Source organism: Choloepus didactylus (assembly GCF_015220235.1).
Source record: "Choloepus didactylus isolate mChoDid1 chromosome 11 unlocalized genomic scaffold, mChoDid1.pri SUPER_11_unloc2, whole genome shotgun sequence".
NCBI classification, from domain to species: Eukaryota; Metazoa; Chordata; class Mammalia; order Pilosa; family Megalonychidae; genus Choloepus; species Choloepus didactylus.
The window spans coordinates 4,992,971-5,020,853 of record NW_023637579.1 but is presented as its reverse complement, the minus strand read 5'-3'; the positions used below and the strand labels follow the sequence as shown (position 1 = coordinate 5,020,853).

At 56.8% G+C, this 27,883-nt stretch overlaps 1 protein-coding gene across 1 annotated transcript; it reads right to left on the bottom strand.

Moving 5' to 3' along the window:
* WNT9A (Wnt family member 9A) lies at positions 1–27,883 on the bottom strand. The gene is made up of 4 exons (XM_037823259.1): positions 27,758–27,883; positions 5,835–6,094; positions 4,747–5,009; positions 1–2,957 (listed from the first exon to the last, which is right to left on the bottom strand). Exons 1-4 carry the CDS (start codon positions 27,850–27,852, stop codon positions 2,475–2,477), a joined length of 1,101 nt encoding a protein of 366 aa, XP_037679187.1. The 5' UTR covers positions 27,853–27,883; the 3' UTR covers positions 1–2,474.

The window sequence follows — 27,883 nt, the reverse complement described above, 5'->3', positions numbered from 1 at the left end:
TAATTTAAAATACATTTATTTACTGTTTCCATCTCGTTTCTGGTTTTCGTTATACAAAGGTGTTAAATAATTTAAATACATTCTCCGCAGTCACTCAGGTACACACCTACTCGCTATACAGATGAGGTAGAGAAATTTGACAGGCTCGCACAAGACTGAACACAAAGATGAGAAGTTTCCATGTGTGGGGCATCCCTGCTTCCCAGTCCTGCACCCCCCAACCCGGCTAAGAGTTCCAGACCCCTGCACAGCCCCTGACAGGGCTGGGCTGGGGGAGTCGCCGGGCACCACCCACCTGGCTGCCCGAGCTCCCCCTGGCCCCACAGAGGCACAGACCCCGGGTAAGCCCCCAACTCTGCCAGGGAGGACACTGTGGGGGACCCCCAGCTGGCTGTGCACCCTCACACCCTGCTTCGCTCTTTCTTCCAGAAATACTCTGTCACACCGAAGAGAAGCACATTAAATAAGAGGCTCCAGCAGTTGGGAATTGCTTCTTCATTTAGCCAGACACTCCAATATATATTTATATATAAACAAACCAACCAGCAAACGTTTTCAGTCTGCCTTGTTTTTTTTTTTTTTAAAAAAAAAAATAGTTTTAATATTTGTGACATAGAGCTAAATGCGGTATTTGATAAAAAAATATTCTTCCTCTGACTTGCCACCTTTCCACAGACCCAAAAGTGACAGCGCACAGTCTCGCTGGCAGCAGTGCAGGTGTCTGGGGAGCAGAGGGGACGGCCCCACTGAACCTCACACCAGCGCTCTCCAGCCAGGTCTGCTGGAGACGGAGGGACACACCAGCACCTTCCGCGGGCAGATCTGCTCCTCCCCGGGCTCACCCACGCTCCTCCTGCAGAGAGCCGCTCAGACCCTCACACCCTGCACCGCACCGTCAGCTCCAGCACCTCCTTGCACACAGGTGCTTCACGGCGATGCTTTCTGAACCACAGGGCAATAAACTTTACTATTTACACCATCAAACGGGGGCAAGAGACCCATAGCAACATAAATAGGTTTTCCTGTAAAAACAGTCACCCCTGGGCTCCCCAAGACCCTGGGACTCAGGGCAGCCCGCTCACTCAGTAGTTCCCGTGCCCAGCTGCACGCCCAGCTCGGCACCCATAGACCCCTACCCAGTGCACCAAAGGGCACGGGTCTGGTGCCCCCGGCCACACTCACACAGACCAGGCCCCTGCCTCAGGACACTGGGGAGCCCAGGCTGCTTCTCGACCACCTTGGGGAAGAGGGCCACAGCATGGCGCTCAGACGAAGGGGCTCACAGGTGGCAGCTATGCCCTGGTGGCCACTGACCACTTCATGCAGTGCACACACCTGCATGCACACACACAGTCATAGGCATGCACATGCACACACTTACATGCACACAGGCTCACATTTGCACACAAGCACATCCACACACACACTCACACATGTACACAGTGCACATGCCTCACACAGACACACTTGCACACATGCGTGCACAAACCAAGCCAGGTCAGTGTAAGCCATCTTCTCCCCTTCCTTGCAAGGAGAACAGCATTCCATTTGCCAAATCCTAGCCCAAGACTCTCTCCACCTCACGTGTCCCTACCTTGCATCCCCTGCAAGGACACACAGCAAGCTGTGGCTTCCTCAGGCAGGGAGCCCTGCACTTCTGCCCAGCCGGCCCCTGGGGCACAGCACGCCACCCCCGGCACTGGAATCTGTGTTGAGGGGGCCGGAGTACAAGGTCATCTGCCTATGGGGTGCGTGGCAGGGGTCCAGGGGGAAGGCAACTCCAGGGCCCGGGATGTGGCATGCCCTGGCTTCCGGAAGCCCTGGGGGCTTGTGGTCAGTTACAGCTTTGCTGTATTTCTTTAAAAACAAAACACACAAAAACACAAGAACATCTATCTTGACTTAGTGGTTTCAAACGACAAAGCAGAGTTAGGCAAAGAAGGGAAGGAGAGAAACGGCGGCGGGAGGCGGGCGAGAGGAACCTTCCAGGCGGGACTTGGGCACCTGAGAGCCGAGCGACTCGATTCCAACCCCAGAAGGAAGAGCCACAAGCCCGGGGTGATGCTGGGGGTGGGGAAAATAATAATTATATTAATTAAATAACAATAATTTAAAAGTCACTGACATGCACTCCAAAGCGAAGTGCTCGACGTCGACGAAGGGACAGCAGTGTGGGCAGCGGGCGGCTTTCTCCTCTAGTGGTTTCAATCTCCAAGGTGGCACCCTTGGGCCGTCATGGGAGCCCTGAGTAGCCAGGGAGGGTGCTCTGAGCTGCTCCGTGGGGAGAGGGGGGGCAAGACGGGCCGGTCAGCAGAGATGGGGATCTGCAGGAGGGGCTTTTCGGGGACAAGGGGAGGTGGGGGTGTGGCACACGAAGCCAAGTGGTTGCAGAGGCCGGAGCACGGCCCCCCGGCGCCCTGGAGAGTAGGGGCCCTGGAGAAGAGAGCACAGCAGGCCTCCCACCTCCCGCGGGCTTAGCCCTTGCAGGTGTACACCTCCTCGCGCTGCGTGCACTGCTTGCACTCCACGTAGCAGCACCAGCGCACCTGGCACTGGCATGGCCGTGTGACCGCCCGGCTCTGCGTGTTGTGGCCGCGCCCGCAGCAGATGCTCTCGCAGTTCTTCTCGCGGTGGCACTTGCGGCCAGCGGTGCCCGGAGAGAAGCGGCCGGCCAGGCAGAAGCTGGGCGAGTCGTCCAGGTGCACCAGCTCAGGCGTGCGGGGTAGCGGGTCCCCGCCCCCCGTGCCGGCCGCCCGGCCCCGGGGCACCGCGATGTCGCCCGCCTCGCCCGCCGCCTCGTTGGTGGTGCTGCCCACCTTGAGTGCCGTCTCGTACTTGTGCTTCAGGTGCTTGCCCACCTCGTGGAAGGGCGCCAGCTGCCGCCAGCAGGTGCGCACCGTGCACGAGCCTGACACACCGTGGCATTTGCACGTCGTCTCCACTCCAGCCTTGATAACCTGCAGGGTAGGGTAGGGGGTCAGGAATAGTGCCATGCCTGGCACAGCTCTGCAGAGCAGCCCCATGGAGACCTTCCTCGGACGGACGAGACACGACCCCACAGCCACCCCCTGGAGCCATGGCAGGCTCTCTGCTCACACGCCTGTCCCCTTCCAGATCTCCAGGGTCCGAGGCAGCCCAGGGGATGTGGAGAGGGAAGGCAGGGGCATCACCCAGGGCCCGAGACTTCCAAGGCCAGCCCAGAGGGAAGGAAGTAAGAACAGCTGAACATCACCTCTGCATTTGGGGAGCTGGTTGGCTCACTGCCCTCCCCAGATTTGGGGTCCCGTGTACAAAGCCAGGGAGATGCCCTGTCAACCTACACCCGAGGTCCCTGTAGGGGGAAGGGAAAGGAGGGGGAAGGGAAAGGAGCTCCCCTCCCCAACAGGGGGACCCCCACTGAGCCAGGTGGCCGAGCTCCCACGCCAGCCCCAGGGAAAGTCCGGTGCAAAGGAGATTAAGAAATTTAGCAACCCTCCAGCCAGGGAACAGAAGAGTCACAGTTAATGACACTTTGCCGAGAAACCCGGACAAATTTAATTAAAACGTCGCTTACCCAGGCCCGGCGGAACTAATCGAGCACTTTTAATATTCTGACTTTTCATTAATCGCTTACAAAGGGGTGAAGTGCGGTAGGAGGGGGCAGACGCAGAAGAAAAGAGGGGACTCTGCCTTGGGGATTTAATCTGCACTCCAGGCCCACGCCCCACCTCACCCCTGCCCCTCAGCCACCTCCCCGAAAGGGCTGAAGAGGGGAAATTGATTTTTTAATAAGTGGACGATTCAGGGCTCCCACTTCTCAATAGAAGAGGCCCTCAGAGCAGAGCTGGCTCTAATTATCTCGTCCTCAAGGCGGGCTGCTCCAGGCCCCGAGCTGCCCAGCGAGCACCCAGAGCACCAGGCTGGCACTGGAGGAGACCCTTCCAGAGCAGACATGACAGAGAACAGAGAGAAAGAGGGCATGCCTCCTGGCTCCTTGCGAGAAGCCAGCCCCCAGGCAGGCATTGTTTTGTTCTCCAGGGGCCAAAGCAAGGGGTGCTGGCGAGGCCTGTCCCAAGCCCCGGACACCCTCCTTCCTGGGTCTGGGAGGTCCAGCGGGGGTGGGCCTGGGAGCTGAGTGGCTGCAGGTAAAACGAAGCACAGTCAGGTCGGGCAAAGGAGGGCCAGACTTCCAGGTGGAGCCCCAGGCCCAGCCCTGCAGGAAGCTCCAGGTAGTGTGAGTCGAGCCTGTGTCCCTCGAGGTCCTGGCTGCTGAGCAGATTCGGCCAACCCTGACTGTGCTCAGTGGGTTCGGAACCCCCCAACCCTTCTCCAGAACCCCTTTGCCCCAGGGCCTGACACCAAGCTTGGGAAACCACTTTTGTTCTGTGCTGCCATGCTCCTGGTCAGATGCAGCCAACAGGGAGACCCTCCAGGATGGCCCTGATGAGACGGACAAGGCCCAGGAGGATCCTGGAGGTGCCAGTGGCCTGGATACCCCAACCCTCATTCAGGGAGCCAGGCCCCTTACAGTGACCGCTGGGAGTGTGCTGGACTGGACTGGAGCCCGTGTCCACCTCCCCGAGGTCCACATCCACCTCCCCTGAGTGAGGCCCATGTCCACCACCCCAATGAGGCCTGCACCCACCTCCCCTGTGTGAGGCCCACGTCCACCTCCCCGAGTGAGGCCCGCGTCCACGTCCACCTCCCCGGGTGAGGCCCCTCCCTGCCCCTCCCGCGCCCGCCCTCCCAGACCCCCGGCCGCCTTGCCTTCACGCCCACGAGGTTGTTATGGAAATCCACCCGAGCACGCAGGTCCTTGCTCGACCTCCGTCCCAGGAACTCCTTGACGAACTTGCTGCTGTACTTGAGGTTGTCCCCGCAGCCGCCCCACTGCCAAGCCTCGCGGTTCTCCAGGTCCGGCGCCTCGTCGCAGGTACAGCGCTCCATGCGGCCGGCACTGCAGGCCTTGGCCAGCGCGTGCGTCAGGCCCGCCGAGGAGATGGCGTACAGGAAGGCCGTCTCCTTGAAGCCTGCAGAGAGGGGTCCCCGCTGTGACCACCGACACTGGGCTGACCATGCCAAGCGAGGCCGGGAGAGGGGCTCGGACGGGGCCTCGACACAGAGTCAGCCAGGAGCACGCATCTGGGGCTGGGGCGGTTGGCGGAGACATCAGAGCTCAGCCCCGGGCATCCCCCACGCTGGCCAGGCCCCAGCCTTCCAGTCTCAAGGTCCCCCACGGGCTTGGAGCAGGCAGACATCCCCAACCGCAGACCCTGCTCCTTTCCCAGCAGCCTGCAAAGCTGTGCAGAGCCCCTGCTTAGAAAGCCTTCCTCTGGGCTCCGACTGGAGACTCATCAGCCCTGGCCAGCGGCCCTCGAGGACCAGTCTTGTCCCCACTCGCCAGCCCCTCTTGGAACATCCTCGGAGAAGCTCTTGGTCTTCAACCGGGCCCAGGCCCCAAGACTTGCTCAGTAGGCGCTGCTCTGGGCTTTGTGGTTTCCCTCCCTTTGTCCTCCTCTGCAGAGCCATGGCTCTGGAAGGACGGGCCCAGCATGGCCGGAGGTGGGTGACCAAGCACCCCATCTCTTCCCGCCTGCCCTTCCCTCCAGGGCAAGCAACCACCGAGTGCAAGCCCCGGGGTGTTGGACAACGGAGAACAGAGACCCCAAATGGAGAAGGGGCTTGTTTCCAGGGCCCCTTTGCCACTCGCCCTGGGGTTCACAGAGGGAACCCCTTCCTGCCTCCCTCTGCTGGCAGCGGGGGACCTCCCCACGGGGTCTGGAGCTTGGGAGCCACCGTGGTCACCACCCCGCCGCGGCCAGAGACCCGGCCAGCCCGTGCTCCGCTGCACTGACCTCGCTTGAGCAGGCTGGCCCGGTAGCGGCCCTCCAGGGTGCAGTTCCAGCGCTCGAAGCGGAACTGGTACTGGCACTCGAGGGCGCTCATGCTGATGGCCTCCACCAGCGTCTCGGCTACCCCGGGGTCCCGGCGGCACATGCGCCGCTGCTTCCGCTCCAGCTTCAGCCGGTCGCAGGCCTTGTAGTGCGCCTTGGCGGCCGCGGCCTCCGGCTCCAGGGCCAGCGGCAGGACGGTCAGGGGCTCGCTGCCGGTCAGCCTGGTGCACAGAAGAGAGAGTTACCACTGCCTGGGGATGCAGTGCCGGCACACGAGGGCAGGGTGATGGCTGCGAGGCGAGAGGAGGAACCCACTTTGGGGAGCAACAGAACCAACCGGACAGGGCCAGGACAGGAGCTGAGCTGGGCTGCTGAGCCCACCGGGCAGCAGGGGACAGCACTGTGGCAAGGATGGGCATCCCAGGAGCTGCAGAAGAAGGGGGGTTGGGGGCTTGTGGGCACAAGGAGAAGGGGAGAAGATGTCAGTGGCTGTCCGGAAAAAAACAAGACGAGGGAGACGTGGGACGGCCAGCATGCAGGGGAGGAGGGCCTCAGCTGGCTCCTGGACCCATTGACCCGGGCCCACCCATGTCCACCTTCCACGCCCATGGGCTTGGCTTGGCCACCTTCCTTCTGGAAGGCTGTCTTGCCAGTTCCTGCATGCCCCCCACCCCCAGAAGGCCGCAAGCCCTCGCATGCCTGTTTACTGGGCTGCCTGTGCCCCGACAACTGTGTTTAAGGGGTCACACCTGAGCCACAGGGCCTGATGGTGGAGCAGGGACGGACAGCTGCAGACTCTCCTTGCCCCACCCCCGTGCAGCCAGGCCCCATCAGGAGCACGCAGGGTGGAGAGGCAGGAGCCAGCTCCATGACTGCACACAGAGAGGGGCAGGCAGGGCGGAGGCCTCCTGCCCAGTCCTCAGCCTCGTTCGGCCCCACTGACCCTCAGGCCCTGGCACTGTGGGGCACTCCCTGGTGCCCTTGGCCACTACCAGCTCCAGGCCACCTGCCCCCTGCCGGCCTCTCTCCATGCTCCCAGGGCCTGGTGCTCCATGGGAGCTGCAGAGTTTACAGCCAGAGTCTCCAGTCTCCTCCTGCCCTGTGCACTTGGTCTGCGTGCCCCATCCACCAGCTCTAGGACTCTCCCATGGGCCTCTCTGCAGCCAGGAGGGCTCCTTGGGGACAGAGTGGGGCTCTTCCTGCTCCCCACCCTTCCCAGCATGATCTGTGCTGAGCCCAGACCCCCAGTCTACTCCACAGCCCTGCCCAGCACCATCGTCACCCACACCAGACACCTCCACTCACCCCCAGCCACGTCACCTGCTCTGCCTGTGCCCAGAGCCCCACAGGTACGTGAGGTCCACAGCCAGGCAGAATGCCACCCCAGGAGACACCCAGATCTTCAAATGCAGCGAAAAGGGACAGGACTAGGGGCCTGCTATTGAGGCATCTCTGAAAACAAGCATCCCCCATCCCACACAACACCAGCCTAGCCCCAGAAACAGGCGGGCAGGCTGCGGAGCAGGCTGGAGACCCTCGTGGTGCCTAGCAGCCACCCAGTGGCAACTGAGCAGACCCACAGGTAGACACGCTCCACCCCACGGCCTGCCAAGAGCAGCCACCTACCCGGAGGGCAGACGTGGCACTGAAAGGCAGGCACCAAGACTCCTTGGGCACGGCACTGAGGCTCGGGGCTTCCAAGGCCCTCCCCACGTGCACTCCAGTCTGCTCAGGGGTTGCAAAGCTGTCCCCAGGGTCAAGGTCCCCAGGAGGTCCAGCCTGGGCACGAGGCCACAGCAATGCCCGCTCAGAGAGGCAGGATGACAGGCCCTGCACTTACACCCTGGGGGAGCCAAACAGGGGGCCTGGGGACCCTGGCTGGCCCGCCCACCCACCTACCTGCACAAATCCAGGTAGAGGACCATGCAGCAGAGAAGGGCCCTCAGAGATCACTCCTAGGAGGCCTGGGGTCCCCCTTCCCTGATCCCTCATGCGCTAGCCCTGCCTGCACTGCCATCAAAGCTTCTTCCTGCTCCAAAGTGCCTGAGAAGCACTCCCCGGGGCTGGGAAGAGCCCAGGGAAGGTGTCCATCCAGGGTCTCCACCCTGCTCCCCACTGGGGAGTGGATGCAGAGTCCAGAGACAAGGGCTGGCTCCTCAGACTGTCTGTGTCGGGAGTCACTGGGAGGGCAGCAGGGCCCGGAGCTCCTGTGAATTCCCCGTCAGCGTCCGCAGCCCCCGTGCTGGGCTCTGGGGACGGCAGTGGGGCAGAGCCTGGGGAGGCTGGCCAGTGCAGACGCAGTGGCCATTCCACGTATGGTAAAAGGGCAGCCAAAGCTGCAGAGGGAGAGGCCTGGGAAGCTGCCACTTGGAGGCAGGGTTGGAATTTAGGGAAGCGAGGCTCGGGAAGGAAATGGGGGTGAGAGGAACGAAAACAGTGCAATGATGTGTGCGTGAACACTCAGTGGGACACCAAATCCGCCACTGTGCAGACGCGGGCTGGGGCTTAGGAAGGGACCCAGGGGCAGGCAGGGGCCAGAATGCAATCATGTGGGACTGAGAAGCCCTGCCAAGGTTTCCGGACGTCAACCCTAGGGCCCTGGGGACCCAGGGAAGGGGCTAAGCACAAGGGGTAAGGGTCTCCAATGCCAGGGCCCCTCCCACGTCCCGGAGGCCGAGGCCCCACGACAGCTGCCCAGAGCCGTGCCAGGAGTCCGCGGGGACAGAGGGCCCATCGGCAGGAGGCCAGGCCAAAGAGCCAGGCGGTGGAGGGCTGGAGGGAAGAGGGGAGCCCCCCCCGGGTACCCCCCCACCACCACCACCACCAAACAAAAGCTGGCCCACTCGGCGGAGACCTCCGTCCCCAGACAGGAATGCTGACAGCTGTGTGGAGAGCTTGGGCCACCGTCTCGAACCTGTGCAAACCCCCAGCCTGGATTCTTCAAGATTAATTGAGCTCCAAGGCCAGTGCCAAAAATTCCAATGTGCCACAAGAGAATGCCCTACGGCAAGGCTGGTTCCGGGGGACGTCAGGCCCCACTGGGAGCACAGGCGAAGGCAGGTGACATGGCCGGGTGGCCCCAAAAGCTTCCTTGCCACCTTCCCCGAACTTCCCCCCAGCTGGAGGCACTTGGAACATGGGGGGCGAGAAAGCCAAGGTCCCTCTGTCACCCCCAAACGGGGCCAGCCACCCATTGCCGGCTGTGCTCGCTCTGTCCCCAGACAGGGCAGGGTCAGAGCTTGCAGCCTCGGCCAAGAGAGCGGGTTTCAGGGTGACGGAGCAGCCTCCCCAAATCCTTTTTGCAAAATGCCCACCGCATTATCAGAACACCAGAGTAAGAAACCTGAGCTCTCTCGGGGTGGTAAAGAAATGGCATTCCCCGTGAGGTCCGCAGACTTACGTGGAGTGACAGCCTGCCACAGCCAACGTGGCCAACTCGGCAGCCACAGCGACCACCGCAGCGGGGAGCAGACACCCCGTTCTCCAGCCAGGTGAGGCCCACGGGTCTGCTCTTGGGCTGGGGCAGCAATTGGGGAAAATTTGGCCCTGGCCTGAGCTGTCACCCTGAGTTCAACAGCCACATGGGGTCCCCGAGCCCACCACACACACAGGCCCTCAGAGGACCCCAGCCTCCAGCTCCGTCACCACTGTCTGCAGTCACCTCCATGCGTGGCCAGCCTGGGGAGTGGGGGGCATCAGCTAGGGGTGGAAAGACAGGGGATGCACGCTGTCCTCGGAGAGGCTGTTCGGAAGGTGCATGGCTCCTACATCAGATGGACAGAAACCCTAAACATAAGATGAAACCACAGGCGTGCTGCAAGCAAACACAAGAGGCCTTTAAAATCATCCGAGCACAGGGAAAGCTTTTCTCACCATGACTCCAAATCCAGAAGGCATTCAAATTTGACTACCTAAAAATACAAAAAGTTTTGCATGGCAAAGAAACAGCAGAGTTGAAAGACTAATAGGCAAATGGCATATTGCAGAAACGTCTGGAACTCATATTCCAGATCAACAGCCAACTCTGTGTGTGTAAGTGTGCATGCGTGGACTTATTTTTTTTTTCATATAAATCAACATATCAATAACAAAAAGAATCTATCAAAAATGGATGGAGGATATGAATATACAATTCAAGGAAAGGAAATGTAGCTGGTTTTTAAAAAATTTATGGAAAGAGGCTCAACCATCCTCAAAGAAATACAAATGAAAACTATACTCATGTTATTTTTCATCTATCACATCAGCATAAATCAAAGCATTTGAGGAAATTGTCACCAAGGACACAGGGAAAGTGTGACATTCTACACTGCCAGGATTTAACCAGGATTTAGCCAACAAATTCTCTGCCTAGAAATACAGCCTACAGATTTATTATCTTAAAATGGACAAGCATATGTTTCCGTTGTTTTTTTCCCCCAAGCACTCCCCGCTTGCTCCATCCCCGTATCTCCCAGTAATCTCAAATCTACTTCCTATCTCCGCGAACTTGTGAGTTCTGGTCACTTCTTTTAAGCGTTATCATACAATATCCATCCTTACAAGCTTTGCTTATTTCATCAAGCATAATGTTTTCTAGGTTCTTCTGTGTTGCAGCTTGTCTCATATGGCCAAATAATACTCCATTGTGTGTGGGTACCACATTTTGTTTAGCCATTCACTTTGTTGACGGATGCTTTGTTTTTTTCCACCTTTTGGCATTTGTGGATACTGCTGTGATGAACCGTGGCATACGAGGGTTTGTGAGACCCTGTTTTCACTCTCGTGGGGCATATACCTAGAAATCGACTTCCCGGGTAATATGGTACAGATATGTATATGCCCTTCACAGTTATTCAGTGCAGAATTGTTACATAAATATACCGGAAACAAACGAGAGTAGATGGGCCAGATCCATCCATTTGGTGGAACGTTCAGTTCTGCACACGCTGATACCGAATGATCCCCTCGTGTGCTAAGTGAAAACGCAGGCACTGAACTGCGTGTAGGAAGGGGTTCTGTAAACTAAGTCTGTGTGCATTTTAGAAGAAATGTGCCCTTCCCCTCTGGGTTCCTGTGAACTCTGTGCATATCGTACCTGAGCGTGGACAACCCGTTCAAATATGACATGATTGAACATAAAGCAAGCAAGATGGCATGTGTGCCCTCTTGGGCCTCTCTTGAGCTCTCAGGACCTGGGCTGATGAGACTTGCCGGGCAGGGGAGGACAGCAGAGAAAAGGGTTCATTACGGACGGAGCATGAAGTGAGTTCAGCCCTCCAGCCCCCGGGACCTCAGGCAACTGGGCCAGCCCAGCTGCCCATGCCAGCCCGTGCACCTGCCACCCAGGCTCAGAGCAGCTGCTGCTGCCCCCAGTGGGCGTCTGGCCCCAGATAGGGGTGGGAGCAGTGGGCACGGAGCTGCAGGCCTGGCTGCCAGGCCCCGTGGGAATGCAACCCTGCAGCTGGGACCTGCAGGGGTGAAGCCAGAGGGCAAGCACATAGATCCAGAAAACTATTCCACGGAAACCCACTGGCACACAGGTACAAGATAGCTGGGAGGGGGGCAGAGCCAGAGGCCAAGCAGCAGAAACCACCTCTGTGCGAGACTGAGACAGGGTCACTGGCTCACCTGGTCCGAGATCCCCTCCCTGGAAACAAATAACGAGATCAGAATGTTGGCACAGCACGATACTCAGGTATCTTCTTATTGCCTTTAACATTTTTTAAAGATCTGTGCAGGAAAACATGTAGGACAAATGTATTCTAACATCATAAAAGTGTTCCTCTAAATCACCTTCCAAAAGCTGTCTGTTTTTGCCCCACACACTGCATTCTCCCATCCTGCTATACTCATTTCTGCATGTGATGTTACGTGGAGGTCCGACGTCACCTTCTCACAGACTTGCCCAATTGTTCCTTAGGAATTACCGACTGAAGTTTTATAGGGTCCCCCACCCAGCGATCTTAAGCTATTTGTGACATTTAGCCCTGGATTCCGTGTATAACAACGTCAAAAAATAAAATAGGTTTATAAAACATCATTTTCTATCTGTGGCTGATATACAAAAATGCAATCAAACACTCTATTGATTTAGCTTTCAGCAAACCTGCTATTTCTCAGAACTCATTTCTAAATCTTTTTGGATGTTCTAGGTGTACAATCTGTGGTCTGCAAAAAGGGTGACTTTGGTTTCTTGCTTCTCCATCTGTATCCCGTCTCTCTTGCCTTATCCGGATGGCTCAGATCACCAGAAAGCTGCAACCGAGCCTGCTAACCATCCTCCATGCCATGCCCCATGGGTTGCTGTGTGGCTGAGCCCTCACCAGTGGACATTAGAGAGTCCTGAACACCACTTCCGAATGGGAGCCACCCCTGTCCTTTGCTCGTGTCCCTTCCACAAGCCCAAGCCCAGACTCACCCACACAGGAGAAGAGGATGGGCCTTGCAATAACTTGCAATAATTACAGCCTCATGTGCGTATTTCAGGAGAGAATGGCAGAGACCCAGCTCCAGAATAAATGTGCCCACTGAGCCAAAACCGGAGAGAAACAAACCTCCATCATGTTTGAACCATTACGTCTGGGGGTGTTAAAACAGCTAGCATCACTCCCAATTTATTCAAGGGTGAGAGTACACACCCATGACTCATTTCTGATCTTACAAGGAAAGCTTCCGATATTTCACCGTTAAGCACGATGTCCGTTGCACCTTTTTTCTCTTGACACCGAGCATCAGGTTAAGGAAGTTCCTTTCTGTTCTTAGTATATTAAAAGTCTTTTTTTTCATCATAAATGGATATGGAATTTTATCAAATACCATCCCTGCATGTTTTGAAACATGATTTTTCTTTTTTCTCCTTTAATCTGCTAACATGAGGAATTACAATAATTGATTTTCTAATGTTAAACCAAACTCTGAATTCCTGGAATAAACCCAACTTAGTCACGATGGGCTTTATCCTTTTTCCACGTTGCTGGATGTAATTTGATAATATTTAGTCTAGGATTTTTGCATCTGTGTTTGTAATTTTCTTCTCTTGTGCTCTTCCTGTAGAATTTTGGTGCATTAGCAAGTATTCTTTTTTCAAAATTCCCTGGAAGAGTTTGTGTAAGATTAGAATCATGTCTTGGACTGTTTGGTAGAACTTGCCATGAAGCCTTCTTTGAGGGAAGATTTTCTTTCTGATGCAATTTTTTTTCTCTTTTTCTTTAAACGACTTGAGATACAATTGACATACCATAACATCCACTCATTTCAAGTGTACAATTCAATGGTTTTTAGTATATTCACAGAGATTTACAAACCATCACTACATTCAATTGTAAAACATTTTCATCACCCAGAAAAAGAAATCTTCTACCCTATAGCTATTATTCTCCTCCCCAGCCCCTGGAAACTACTGTGCTTTCCATAGGTATTTCATGTGAACAGAATTATACAACATATGGACTTTTGTATATTGCTTCTTCCCCTTAACAAAACATTTTCAAAGCTCATCCAGAATGTAATAAGTATCTGGACTCCATTCCTTTTTTATTGCTGAGTAATATTCCATCATCTGACGTGGATGTTGGGAGCTATGTGCCCCAGAAAAACGTGTTTTCTCAGACTTAGTCCATTCCTGTGGGTGTGAGCTCTTGTAAATGGGACCTTTTGAGATGGTTACTTTGGTTTAAGCTGTGGCCCAGCTGAGTTGAGATGGGCCTTAACCCTCTTTATAGGGAAGGTCACACAGAGGGCGCACCCAGAAACTCAACAGCCACGGAACCTGGAAGAGGAGGGAGAGGCCAAAGAGGCCGCCATATGCATTGCCATGTGAGAGAAAAGCCAAGGAACGAGGATCACTGGCAGCCAGCCCAGAACGCCACAGTCTTCAGGGAGAAAGCATTGCCTTGATAAAGCCTTGAATTTGGGCTTCTCTTAGTCTTATAACCGTGAGCCAATACATTCCTGCTGTTTACGACAACCTATTGTATGGTATTTGCTTTAGCAATGAGAAAACTAAAACACATTGCCATACCAGATATTGTTTATCCATTCATCAGTGTATGGATATTTGGGTTGTTTCTACTTTGGGGCTACTAGGAATAATGCTATTATGAACATCTGTACACAAGATTTTGTGCGGACATTATGTTTGCATTCCTCTTGGGTACATACCTAGGAGAGGAATTGCTGGGTCATCAAGTAACACTCTATTTAATTATTTAAGCAACTGCGAGACTGTTTTCCAAAGTGGTGTATCATTTTACATTCCCACTGACCCAATTTCTTTAATCACTACAGGATTAGTCTGCATTTCTATAACCTGAGTCTGTTGTTGTTTTTCTGGTTTCATCCACTTCATCTGAACTTTCCAATTTAGCGGCATGAAATTGTGCATAATATCCTCTTATTTTTATCTCCAAAAGCTGTAGTGATATAGCAGAGAAAGTGATGACATATATTCTAAGGTGTCTTTTCTAGAGAGGATGCTGGTGATTTGAACCTGTTCTTTCTCCTCGATTAATCTCAGATATTTTACCAGTTCTTTCTTGCAAGAGAGGATCTGTTTATCTCTATGACATGTTTATTTTTTATTTCATTAATTTCTTCATTATCTTCGTTTTTCTCCTTTTGCCTTCTTTGGATTTCTCTTGCTCTTCTTTTCCTGGCTTCTGAGATGAGTATTTGTTCCGTGATTTTTAGCTTCTCTCCTCTCCCAAAATATGCACATAAGGCTATCGATGTCACCACTCTAGTCACTACAAAAGCCCCAGGTTATCAATTCTGAGTCTCTCATTGTAGCAAGACCCTCTTCTCTCGAGGAGAAGGTCCACTGGTAAATAAATGTTCAATATATTCTTAGACTTCCACCTGTTTACTGTCTACATCCTCATTTGTTTTAGGTATGTCTCTTAGACACAGCCAATAGTTAGATCTAAAACCTAACAACAATCTTAATCATTTTAGTCTTTTGCCTGGGACATTTTGTCCATTTTCAATTACTGTCACTAACACTGCTGGGTTTTGGTTTGCCTTCTTGTTTCATTCCTTCTATTCATCACAGCTGTTCTCTTTTTCCCTCTTTCTGGATTATCTTTTAGTCTTCATTTTTGCCCTCTGCTACTTAAGGTTTTATCATCTTTTCTAGTATTTTATGGTTATCCTTGAAATGACATTATGAATCAGTCTAACATTGGCCAAGACCTTCCCTCTCTGGGTGATACAAGGCCCGGAGAATATGACTCCGCTGACCCCTTCTGAATTATATGCTAGCATGTACTTTAGTTCTAATATTTAGGACCCTGCAAGGAGCTCTATACAGCCAGTGTTCCCTTCTGTACGGTCAGTGTTCCGTTACACACACCTTCCTGATCATGGAGCAAAGCAGCGATCATCTGCTGCAGCCTTTAAAATCCCCTTCAGTGTGGATCTGTGGATGTGAATTCTCAGCTTATCTGAAAAGGTCTCCATTTCACCTTCTTAGAAAAACTTTCACACAGTGCCAAAGCCTCAGGTGGCAGTTATTTACTTTCACACTGAATATGTTGTCCCAGTGCCTTCTGGCTTCACTGCCACAATCCGGCCTGACACTCTTAGGAAGGTAGTCTGTATTTTTTTCTATGACTACCTTTTCGGTTCTTTGTTTTTGATGTTTTGCAGTTCTAATTTGATATGTTCTGGTGCGAATTTATTTTTAGCCCCTGCTTGGGAAGACACTGGGCTTCTCGAGTCTTCTTCATCGCTTTAATCAGTTACAAAAAATTCTCAGCCATTCTCTTCAAGCATTCCCCCTACGTCTCCTTCCCACTCTCTCTTCTCCCTCTGGAATTCTGTTTAACATGCTAGACCTTCTGATTATGCCATCTAGATCTCTTGATCTCTCTCTCTGTTTTCCTTGTGATACTTTCTTCTGATCTGTCTTCTACTTTGATAACTCTCTCTAGCTGTTTCTAATCTGCTTTTACATCAGCCCATTACTTTAAAACTTTTTTTCTAATTCTACTTGGTTTTTCCAAATTGGTGGGTCAGTTTCTGTGGTTTCTAGTTCCTCACAGATATCCCAAGAGTGTTTTACTTCTTCAAGTCTAGCAAGTAGAATTGTTTTATTAGACGTGTGATGCTCTGCTTAACAGTCTGTTGCTATTGTCCCTGCACGTCCTCACTCAGTAGACTCATTTCCATGGGTGCCTAGTTATCTTCGATTGTGTGCTGGTCATTGCATTTGAGAAATTATTTTCAGGAAGAATTTGAATCACTGCAGTGGCTGACTGGTGTCTCCCCAAAATATGTGTCTACCTGGATTCTCAGAATGTGATCTTATACACAAATATGGTATTTGAAGATATAATTATGGTAAGGCTCTCAAGATGAGATCATCCTGGATTAGGAGAGGCCCCGAGCTCAATGATCTGTGTCCTGATAAGAGTCAGAAAAGGAGAAGACACAGAGACATGGAGAGAAGAAGGTCACATGACGATGGACGCTGAGACCAGGGTTGTGTTGCCACAGGCCAAGGCGTGTCTGGAGTCACCCGAAGCTGGAAGGGGCAAAGACAGACTATTCTCCACAGGGGTTTTGGAGGAACCGTGGCCCTGTCACCCCTTAATTTCAGACCTCTGACCTCCAGAGCTGTAAGAGAATAAATTTCTGTTGTCTTAAGGCACTCACATTGGGGTAATTTGTTATGGCACCCACAGGAAACTAATACAGATTTCAAAAAGGATATCTTTGTGTGTGTTCCAGTTGGCTCCAAGGTCCTCCAAGCCCAGGCTCCCTCACTGCAGAGGGCAGATTTCCTTTCACCTCCTGGAGGGCACTCTGGGGCTTGGCCTTGGGGGTCCCAGCTGGCTGTGGAGAGGATCCTCTTCGAGTTTTCCCACTTGGGGTTGGCCTGTGAGCCCATCGACACAAAGAGTCAAATTTTCTTGTTCAGCATATATTCTCAGGGCAAAAGCTATCTCCATTATCATTTATTTCTCCAGACTCCCATCATCCCTTCATTTGTATTGGCTCTTTGACACTTTTAAAATTAAACACACATGTAAATCCAGGTCCAGCTGTTTTCAGCAAAACTGCTGGCTGAAGTGACAACTGGCCACTGTTACGAGAACAGGAAGTCTGTATTTTCTTGTAATCCTGAACAACCTGCAGGTTACCTCCACTGCATAGGTAGGAGGCTGAGGTTCTGAGGGCTTACATGACTTGGCCAAGGGTGTCTTGTTCCTAAGAGTAGAACAAAGACCAGAACTGGGTCCTAATCCTACAAACAGCCTCCTCGCTGGCCGCTGCCCCCACCATGCTCTGAGAGAGGCTCCAGGCCAGCTCCCAGGCTCCTCTGCACCTGGAATGCTCACGGCTGCCCTTTTCCACCAAGACGTCAGGCTCCTTGACTAAGGCATCCGAGGTTGCCATAGTCCGCCTCCAAGCCCTCCCCTGTTATCCAGGTGAGTAGCACACATGCAGAAAGACATAAGGCCTTCCAAAAGGATGGAAGAAAGTTCTAGAATGGTATGCCCAATGCTCAGCCAGCAGCTGCCACACCAGACAGCACAGATGTAAAACACTTCCATCACTGCAGAAAGTTCCACCAGACAGCATCAGTCTAATGTATGGTGGGGGGAAGGTGGCACAAGTGAAGGGCCACGGGAGGGCAGAGGGTCACCTCCAGTGCTGGAACACTTTGGGGAGGGTCTAAAGCAGCCCTCCCCAAGTCTGGAGCACAGAGCGAGAGGTAGAGCAACTTTGATCACAGCAAACTCTCCACTGGCCCATGCCAAGACGCAGACAGACACATGCGTCATGCTGGACAGGGCCACGCCAGGGAGGGCTGCCACACTCGGGAAAGGACCACAGCTTCCACAGTGTTCTCAGACCAGCCTGGGGGGCAATGTCCTTCCACAGCCAGCCATGCCTGTGATAAAGCCCCCAGGCCAGACAGGGAAACAGAGCTACTAGGCCAGCTCTGTTCCACCCGAGGCCCCCACGAGGGGCTGGTGCATGGCCAGGCAGGGGGACAGTGGGAACTATCCCACTGGATCCATGGGAACCCTCCTGCAAAAGGTGCCCCCCAAGAGACTTCCCTTGCCTGCTCCCCTCCCCTTGGGGATGGCTCCTGGCCCCAAATCCTTTCCTTCCTCTCCTGAAATGTTCCCAGGTGCCAGCCCGCCCCAGAAGGCCTGCTGCCCTCAGCCACCTGGGCACAGCAGAGCGAAAACCCAGCTTCGCACCATTTGCTCTTTGCTTTATTTCCCAGCCTCAGTTTTCTCATCCTGAACAGGGGCCCCTGGGCTCTGACAGTCAGCCCACCCCATGGGGGTCCATCTGACAAACACTCAGGTGTCACTCGGTGGGTGATGGAGACCTTGTCTCTGGCTTGTGGCCATCAAGTGCCTCTTTGCCAAACCTGGTCCCTCGTGGGGCCAGAACGGCCTTAGGACACAGCAGCCCCAGACAGGCACAAAATCTGCTTGGCGCAGTGGCTACTGGGGGCCAGAGTTCACGCCCTTTGACCCCCAGCTGGCCGGAGGCCCTGGACGGTGGGAAGGGAGAGCACGGTTCACACCTGCCCCTCTGGGCTCGGGGACACTGGCACTGGGCAGTGCAGCTCAGATCCCAGACCCCTGGTGGTGTGGGGTCCAGGATCATCTGGATTCTGAAGTCTTCTCCCCGATCCTCTGGCAAGTGCCCAAGAGCCCAAGGGTCACGACCCTGTGGGTGGGGGCAGCTACGGGGTCCACTCCACCCTTAGCTGAGCGAGGCCCCAAAGCAGCTCCTGCGGAGGGTTGGGGAGGGTGTGCAGGGGGGTCCCCAATACCCACCTCCCTTCTCTGCCGGCCAAGCCCCGGCCACCCAAACGGCCGCCTCATCCATGAACCCAGCCCTCAGGGGTGGCGGAGCAGAAGAGGCTGGGGTTTCAGAAGCCACAGCTCCCTGCCAAGGAAACCTCAGCCCCACCAGACGGCGTTTAATTTCTGCGTGTAACAAAATCAAAATAAATTCCAACACTGGGAAACCGGTTTTGAGATTAACCCCCCGTCCTCCCGGTGAGCTCCAATTTCGGCTCCGTTCGCCATCAGTGTGGCTCGACACCAGCAGGGTCTGGGCCAGGTAAGCACGGAGCTGCAGAAGTGGCCGGGATCCTGCCCCTGGAGAGGTGGAGGAGAGCGGGAGCTGGTGTCGTGCCCAGGCCGAGTCCATTCTGCCCCAAGACCACTCAACGCTCAGGGGACAGGCTGTGCCCAGCCCAGGGGACACATCCCACAGGGGAACACTACAGAACTAGACGGCGGAGGGGCCTTGGTTCCAAGCTGAGGCCACTTGGGCTGTGTCCTGACATGGGGCGGTGTGCCTACTCACCCTCGTGGCAAGGGCCTTGGTGCACGTATGTACCTGGCCGCCGTCCCACGTAACCCTCTAGGGACTGCCAACACCCACCGAGCCGAGATGTCCTCATCCCCGAGTTGGTGCTCCAACCCCAGCGCTGCTTTGGCAGAAGGCCAGGTACATCCACCCATCATTGGAGGGCTGAGCCAGGGAGTGCTCCCAGGCCTGGCATTGCCCCAGTTCATGAAGACCACCTTCCCCGTGCCCCTCTGCAAGGACCTGGCAACAGCATCCTCTTCCCTGGAGCACTGACTGCTTTGCTTCATGCTCCCACAGCGTGCCCAGTGCCGGCCAGGTGCAGACGAGGAAAGCAGCAGAAGCTGCGAGATGAGAGAGCAGCTCAGCCCCACTCCCCACGGTGGGGTGACCTGGGGCCGCCGCTCAGGGCTGCGGCCTCTGCATCTGTGTGTGTGGTGGTGGCGAGCAGGGGAGACGGGGTCTGGCAACGAGGCCCCCGGACAAGCCAGCTCTGATGTCCTCTGCTTCTGGGAGCCTCTGGCAGCTGCTGCTCCTGGGCCAGACCTCCAGCCCACTTCCCCTGGCTCCTTCTACCTCAGGTATCGCTAAGAAAAACAAATGCAGCCTGAGGTCTGACTTTTTCCATTCCCTCGTCCGGGCTGCCAGTCCTGAGGCCGAGCAGCTGCCAGCCCAGCCACAGCGTTTCCGCCCATGGGGAGAGGCCAGAGCCCAGCCCGGGAACCACGGCCCGGGAGGCGGGCTGGGGGCCTGCCCGAGACCCGAGGTCCTGCGGGTCACAGAGCAGGGGCTGCCCGGCCCAGGTGGCGCCGCCCAGCGCGGGAACAGAGGCTGCTGCTCGGCCACCCGCCTGCCCCGTCTGTCCCTGTGGAACAGATATTCCGGAATCATTAACCCCTACAGGAAAAACAGCCTTGCCGCTGAGTCCTGGCTCATGGCTCCCCACACCTGCTTACTCACGGCGCCCCGAGACCTCGTCTCCCTGGAAGCCCCTGCTGACCCAGCCAGAACTGAGCTCAGAGGCTCGTCCCCGAACCTGCAGCCTGATGGTGTCACACCAAGTTCGTCAGGAAACAACCCACCAGCTCACTGCTACAACACAGGCTGCTGTGTCCAGGGCCAGGGTCCGGCAAAGGGGTGCCCGTGGGAGCCAGCACCCAGTGTGGGGCCCCCTGCTGTGCCCGGCCTGCAAAGCTCCCATGCATCCCAATACCCGAAGTTCCCGAGCCTCCTGGTGGCCCACCCGTGGAAGGCAAGATGGTGGGATGGAGCAGGAAGGCCTGGGCTCAGAGGGGACCGCAGGTCCTCTGTGCAGTGTCTGCCCACCTGCCCAGCTGGCCTCAGGGCAACCTGGGACCCCTACCCCGGCTCAACAGCCAGCCCAAGAAGGCTACAGAGGGCAACATGCAGGAGCAGGGGTGCCGTCCAAATCCCCCACAGCTTTAGGGAGCTCTGGGCAGGGAAGAAGCACAGCATGCCTTTAAGAGAAGACCGTCCAAGAGACCTCTTACCTCTCCCATCTCCAGAACGAAACTGCCAGAATAATGAGTGATAGCCCTGGGAGCTATCCCGTCAGGCTTCCTGGAGGAGGTGACAGGTGAAATAAACCCTACAGGATCCAGGAGGCCTTCAGGGACATGTGCAGGCCAGACAGGATGGATGGGGGGAGTCCCCTGTCTCCCCTCCACTCCCCAGGGCACACCCACTGGCCAGCAGCCTCCTCTGCCCAAGCAGCCCCCCCCACCCCCCAGCTTCCCTGACAACTGCGTCTCTTCCTGAACATTCCCTGCCCCGGCCTAGCCAGGGTGGGCACGCCTAAGCGGGCACCCCCCACCGCCCATAACAATGCACAAAGGGGACCAGGGCGCCCCCATGGGCCAAGGATTAAGAAGCAGCTCCATGCCTGAGCCCCCGCTCAACAGGTGTCGTTTTTCTGCAGCCAGGAAAGAGAAGCCAAGCCCGCCTCCTGCCCACTCTCCGTGCCAGCCAGCCCGCCAACCCTTTATCAGCTCATCTCTCATCCCCCCCACCCCGGGGGTTCCAGCAGCCACGGAGCCAGGGCCTTCTCCAGAAGGAATCTGTGTGTGTGCATTCTTTCCTGGGAGAAAAAAATCCATCACACACTTCTCCTATTGTGTCCGTACGCTGTCAGGCTGAACTCCCCTGGAAGCTGGCGAGTGGGGGGTAGGGGGTATGTCCACGTGCCTGGCTGGAGCCCACCACCCAGGGGGCTCTGAAGCCGGGGCCTGGCCCAGGGCGGGGCCCCAAAGCTGCAGCGCAGGGAAGGAAGAGTTTGTGGAGAGGGACGGAGGCGAGATTAGCCCAGCTGTCCCCCCGTCCAGACGGCCGCCGGCAGAAGGACGGACAGGCGGCTGCGGGCAGGACATCTGTTCACACAGCTGAGGGGAGCCAGGTTGCTGGCAGCTCTGCCCTCACCCCAAATCCCACCAGGACGCCGGCCGAGGCAACTCTGACTCTTGAGTAAAGCAAGGATACACCTCTGCACTCGGGGCTCAGGCCGCTGTCCGAGGACCGGGGTGGTGTGTGGCTGACCCCCAGGCCCGGGCTAAGCACCTGCTCTGCGCCCACTCCATCGGGGTGGGGTGTCTGACTTGGGGGTGGTGAGAGAGCAGAAGTCCCCTCGCCACCCAGGGCACCTGTTGGAGGAGTTAGGACATGCAAGTGACAGGGGAACCCTCCGGCACCCCGCCAGCACACGCCCACACGTGGTCTCGGAAGACAGGCAGTCGAAGGCAGGCAGGCCTGGGGTGGGGACTCTGCAAAGGGTGAGCCTCGAGATGCCCCCCCCAACCCCGCAAGAGACCGCAGGGGGTGAGGGGCCAGCTCTGAGAGCTCCCTGTGGCCGCCGGCTGCACCCCTACCCACCTGCCCCTCTGCTTGGCTTCCACTGACCCACTCCCATCCCACTGGCTAGGAAGGGGCTCCCGGGCCAGGAGTCCTGGAAGAAAGCCTAGGCCCCAGGGGACAGAGGGTCATATCGAGGCCACAGCTGGACAGAGCCAGGCTGGCCCCAGCCCCAGCCACAGTTCGTTCTCCCTGCCCTCTGTGTGCCTTCACTGACCACAACCCCCTGGCCCACCCTGCCCCGTTTGATCCCGCTGACCTTCGGGCCCAGGAACTCTCCTCCCCTGGTGGGTGCTTTCTGCTCTTCTCCGGTCTGCTCTGAGCTCTCACCCACTAGTGCCACTTCCCAGGGGTCTCCAAAGGTCTCCCAGCCGGGCAGTGGTCCTGGACACTTTGCTTTCCACCGGGCCCCCCCTGACCCCAGGTCTGCACACTGCTCGGCCTGGCTCTGAAACCTCCTATGACATGAAGCCCAGAGGAGCCCCCTGAGCTCCCAGCACCCACTCACAGGGCAAGCTGAGCCCCTCAGCCCTTTGTCCTAGCCCCCTGAGTGCCATCACCACTCCCTCGACGGCCCGCTGTGTTGTCACAAGCAGCCACCCCACAGGCCCCTCCACAGAGCCGTGCTGTCTACACCGTTGGGTGCGCCCCTTCTGCCACCTGGGAATTGGCCTGCTCCCTTTCCACTCCCCTCCAGGAGGGCAGCTGAGTACCCCCCTCCAGGCAGCTGGCAGCTGTGCATGCAGCCCGGAGCATGGATGGGGGCTGGGCCCAGCGTGGTGCAGAGGGGACCGGTGTGGCCACGCCATGACCGTGCAGTCGGGGACAGGAAGGAAGGACCCAGGGGACCTGACTGATGCCTGAAGCAAAGCACCCCACTACAGCAGCCCCTGGGGGTATGGGGGTGCAGCTGAGATCAGGGGCTGTGCCAGCCTCCAGAGAGGGCTCGCACCCCAGAAGCTAGTGAGCAGGGAACAGCCACCTCCACACTGGCTGCCCAGGTTGCCGAGAGGGCCTGTGAGGCACTGGAGAAGGGAGGGGAGGGAGGGAGGGAGAAAGAGGGAGAGAACTGAGAGAATTCTGGGTTACAGGCCAAGGGATGAGGTTCTCTTTGGTCCAAGAACATATCTAGAAAACACAAAGAGCTCCTACAACTCAACACCAAAAAAGACACACAGCCCAATTTAAACATGGCCAAAGGAAAAGACACACAAATGTCCAGATGATGCTCAACCTCATCGGTCGTTAGGAAAAGGCAAATCAAAACCACAATGAGGTGCCACCTCACCCCAGCGGGATGGCTGTAATAAAAAAGACAGACAATAACGGACATTGACTTGGACGTAGAGAAATACAAACCCTCATACGTTGTTGGGGGGGATGTAAAACAATGCACCCAACTTTGGAAAACAGTCTGGCGGTTCCTCAAAAACTTAAAACAGAGCTACCATATGACCCAACCATTCCACTGACAGGTAGAGGCCCCAAAGAATTGACAACATACGCCCATGCAAAAGCTCGCACACAAATGCTCACAGGAGCGTTGTTCCTAACAGCCCCAAAGTGGAAACACCCCAAGCATCCATCAACGGATGGGTGGGTAAACAAAATACAGTTTATCCAAACAACGGGAAATTATTTGGCAATAAAAAGAGATGAAGGATGGGATGCATTCTACAACTTCCATGAACCCTGAACACACTATGCTCAGTGAAAGAAGCCAGGCTCAAAAAGCCACATATCATTTGCTTCCATTTATCTGAAATCCCCACAACAAGCAGATCTATAAAGACGGAAAGTAGATTCATGGTCACTAGGGGTTAGGGGAGACAGAATGGGGAGTGACTGCTGGATACAGAGTTTCTTTCGGGGTGATGAAAATATTCTGGAATTCACAGCATCGTGAATGTACTAAAAACCATTTAAAAGGCTGAATTTTATGGTATGTCATATATCCCAATAAAAAATAAAGACACCAAGCTCTAGTGCCCACTTGGTCCTAAGCCACGAGATCCAGAGTGAGCCCGCCCTCCCTGGCCTAGTGGACATCCAAACCATCTCCCCGAGACCCACCTACTACAGATGTCTGGTATGCTTTTGGCCCTGGGTGGGGGTTCACCCTTAGGGTGTCTCGCTTGGGTCTGCCTCCTCCATGCAGGCCTCCAGGTTGCCACTGGGACCAGCCACAGACCCAGAGCGGCCTCACAGCCTGGAATCGAGTCTCCGGCTGCTTTCTCAAAGGATTCTTCATGAAGGGACACTCTGCCAGGCCAACATGAAGGAACAGAGCCTTGGGGCTTAAGACACTTTTTCCTTCTTCTTTTAAAGAAGAGCCCGTGTTGGAAGCCTCAGGCCGCAGCTCGTCCAGGCAGACTCTGTGATGCAACACTAGCAGCCCGGCCAGCTTGCTCCTTCCCAGCCTCCCAGAGGGCCCCGGCAGGGAGCTGGCAGGCTTCTCAGGATCTCTAAGAACAGGGCAGCAAGGTCCCGGGGAGCAAGACAGCCCAAAACCTGGGAGCGGGGGTTCCAGGCCCCGCTCTGCCACGAGCCGTACTCAGCCCCTATCTCGGGGTCCTGTCCCCCACTGCGGAATGGAGGGCCAGGGAGTAGCCGGAGCTGGATCCCAACCAGTCCCTGCAGACGTCTCCCCGAGCTCCAACTCCACCTCCCCGGAGAATACGCAGAAGGCTCACCCCAGGGTCCGGGACCTCCCTCTCAATCCCCTTCCCATAGGAATCTGTTCTGGATTTCAGAGCATGCCGCCCTTCCAGATCCACTATCTCACCTGACCTCAAATGCCAGGCGAGGGGCAGGGCCCGAAGGCGCCCATCCCACAGAAAACGAAACCAAAGTTTAAAACCCACCCCGGTCCAGGGAGAGAAAGCAGCAAATCTGGGTGCAGGTCTGTGTCCCAAACTCGCCACGTGACCTGGGGCCAGCCCCTTGCAGCTCCGGACTCAGGCACACCCCTCCATCAAAAGAAAGGCATGGAGCCAAGCCATCGCCGGCCCCTGGGGCAGACATCGCCGTAGTGCTCGGAAGAACCAGATGGAAACGCCACCTGCTAAATCAAGCCAAAATGTCCTAGCAGGCCAAGGAGGTGCCGGGCCCGGCGGAGGGACAGGGAGGGAGAAGAGAGGATCCTCTTCCCCAGGGTGGCTGGGCCTGAGAAGGGGGTCCCACCTGCCTGCTGCAGAAGAGGGCAGGAGGGAGCAGCACAGCCTGGGGTTGGGTTGCAGGCTGGGGGAGGGGCGGAGAGGGCCCCCCTCTTCCCGCCCGTGACGCCTCCCCAGGCCAGCCTCTCAGGGTTTTCTGGGCTGTAACTGGAGCTGCGTTCTTGCCTGGAAGCCTCGGTGCCAGGCAGAGCTTTCCGAGAGGGGGAAGGGGGGCAGAAACCTGCAGCCCAGCTCTTTTCCTCCTACTCCTTCTGCACTGGATCGGGCAGGGCCTCACAGCCCCAGCCGCCCCCACAGAGAGGGCCCCTGCCCCCTCGATCCCCCTCCAGCTCCAGCCCCTGCCTGGCCCTTACTGCCTCCTCCTCCCCCCCTCTACAACTCCTTCTGGCACCCGGCAAAGGAACCCCAGATCCTGGCCCAGGAAGGTCACCGCCTGGCTGGGAGCACAGGCCCCCGGACCCCAGCTTCCCCTCCCCCAGTGCCACCTTGACAACCAAACTCAAGGGGATCCCTGTCTGTTCCCATCCAGTTGCAATCTGGCCTGCCCCCTCCCTCAGGTTTGGAGAGCTGCTCACCTCCTCAGGGCAGCATGCCTGCCCCCTTATTCCTCCTTGCATGGCACAACTACAAAGAGAGCTGCACCCACAGCACAGGACTGAAGGGGACCCCGCTCAGTGGATCCTTTGGGACCAGAAGGCCCGGCCGAGGACTGACTGTAGGAGCCATACACAGCTCGGAAGCATGTGCGACAGCCAACGCACCCAGGTTGATCTCCTGCAAGCAGGCTGCTTAATGCATACGCAGCAGGCCCCATGACTTCCCCAGAGGAGCAGAATGCTGAGACAGCCCGGGGAGAGAAAAGAACCCTGGTGTGACAGGTGGCCCAGGCCCAGATCCCCCAGGCAGTGGGATCAGTGGCAGGGAGACTCCGGGCAGAGACAGCAGCCTGAGCAAAGCAGCGGCGCAGACAAGCCCAGGGTGTGTCCCAGGCACAGGGTGCTGTCCCGTGTGGCTGGAGCCTAGGAGAGCGGAAAGGCACGGCTGGCTGACAAGGCTACTCAGTGACTCACTTTGGACCTGCAGCCAGACGTCCATCCTCTGACCCTCCCTCCAGCCCTGCAGAGATGGTCTCACAGGGGCTTGCCAGCTTCAGCACAAACTGGACCCTGAAGGCCGGGCATCCAGCAGGCCCTGGTCCAGGAGCCAGGGGAGGGCTGTGGGGTGGGGGTGTCTCCAGGGAGAGCAGACACGTAGCTGACCCTGGAAGACGACCCAGGAGAAAGGAGCAGAATAAGAAAGGGGGAGAAAGAAAAACACAAAAGGAAAGTTTCCCATGAAAATATTTTATTTTCTTTGAGAACAGGATACACCTGCAGGCTCCTCGGCCCCGCCGGCCTCTCCCTGCCCTGGCTTGCGCCAGATTACTGGGCCAACGGGGCCCTCTGCCGGCCAGGCCGCTGATCGCGGCGCCGAGGGCCAAGGGCGAGGAACAGGTGACCGGCAGGCGGAGGGCGGCGGCCCTCGGAGCGCCTGCCGGGTCTCCAAGCCCAGGACAGGGGCTGGAGCGGGGAGAGAGGGGGTCTCGGCCCCCAGGGACGGCGCCCCGGGCGGGAGGCACGGAGGGCTGGGGAGAGTCGGAGTCCCGCCTCGACGCCACCCTGGACCTGTGTGCCCATCTGCAAAGCGCAGCGAGGCTCCCCCAAAGTCGTCGGGCTCCGACATCCCGTATCTGGGAGAGAGGGAGGAGGGGAAAGGAAAGGGAGGAAGGAAAGGCGGAGAGACGCGCCCAAACCACAGTCGGCCGCAAACTACTCTGGCACGAGAAATGGGACTGCGGGAGGAGACCCGGTGAGACGGCGGGGAGGCGGTGGAGTCGTTTGCGGGCTCGGCCGAGTGCCGGGCCCCACGGAGCAGGCTGCAGGGCGCGCAATCGGGACGGATCCGACAGACCCGCGCCCGCAGGGCCGGGGCCGGGCGTCAGAAGCAAAGCGCAAGAAAAATAAATTCCTCCAGCTTGGAGTTATTTTTTGTTCCCTTTGGGGCTCAGTGCAAGGAACATCTGGATTTTGTACGTATTTTTTTGTTGTTGTTAAATTAACTTCGCGAGAAGAGAGAGGAGGGGTGGGTAGGAGCTGGGGAGGCTCGAGCCTTTTGGCAAGAGCGCGGCGGCCTAAGGGAGCCGAAACCAGGTCCTGGTCTCTGAACTCCAGGCAGCCCCGCGCACGGCCGCAGGCGCGGCGACGACGACTCCGAGGTCCCGAAGAACCGCTGCCCGTGGCAAGAACAGCGGGCACTGCCGGACGCCTCTACCCCCGCCGCCGCGCCGCAGGGCACCGGCCGGCGCACTGACCGACGCGCGCGCGCTGCAAACAAACAGCTCCAGGCAACCCCGTCGCCCCAGCCGAGTCCCGACACCGGGCACCTAGCCCAGTCGCTAACCCCCTCCAAAGGGCTCGGGGCGCCAGATCCCCGTCGCGCCCGCCTCCCGCCCAGCCCGGGTCGCCGAGGGCCACCTACCCGAAGTAGGCGGCCGAGGGGCGCAGCGCGGCGAGCAGCAGCGTCAGCGCGAAGGACGCGGCGAGCCAGCGCGCCAGGAGGAGCCCATCAAGCATCTTGCTGCGCCGCGGCAGCTGACCATCTCGC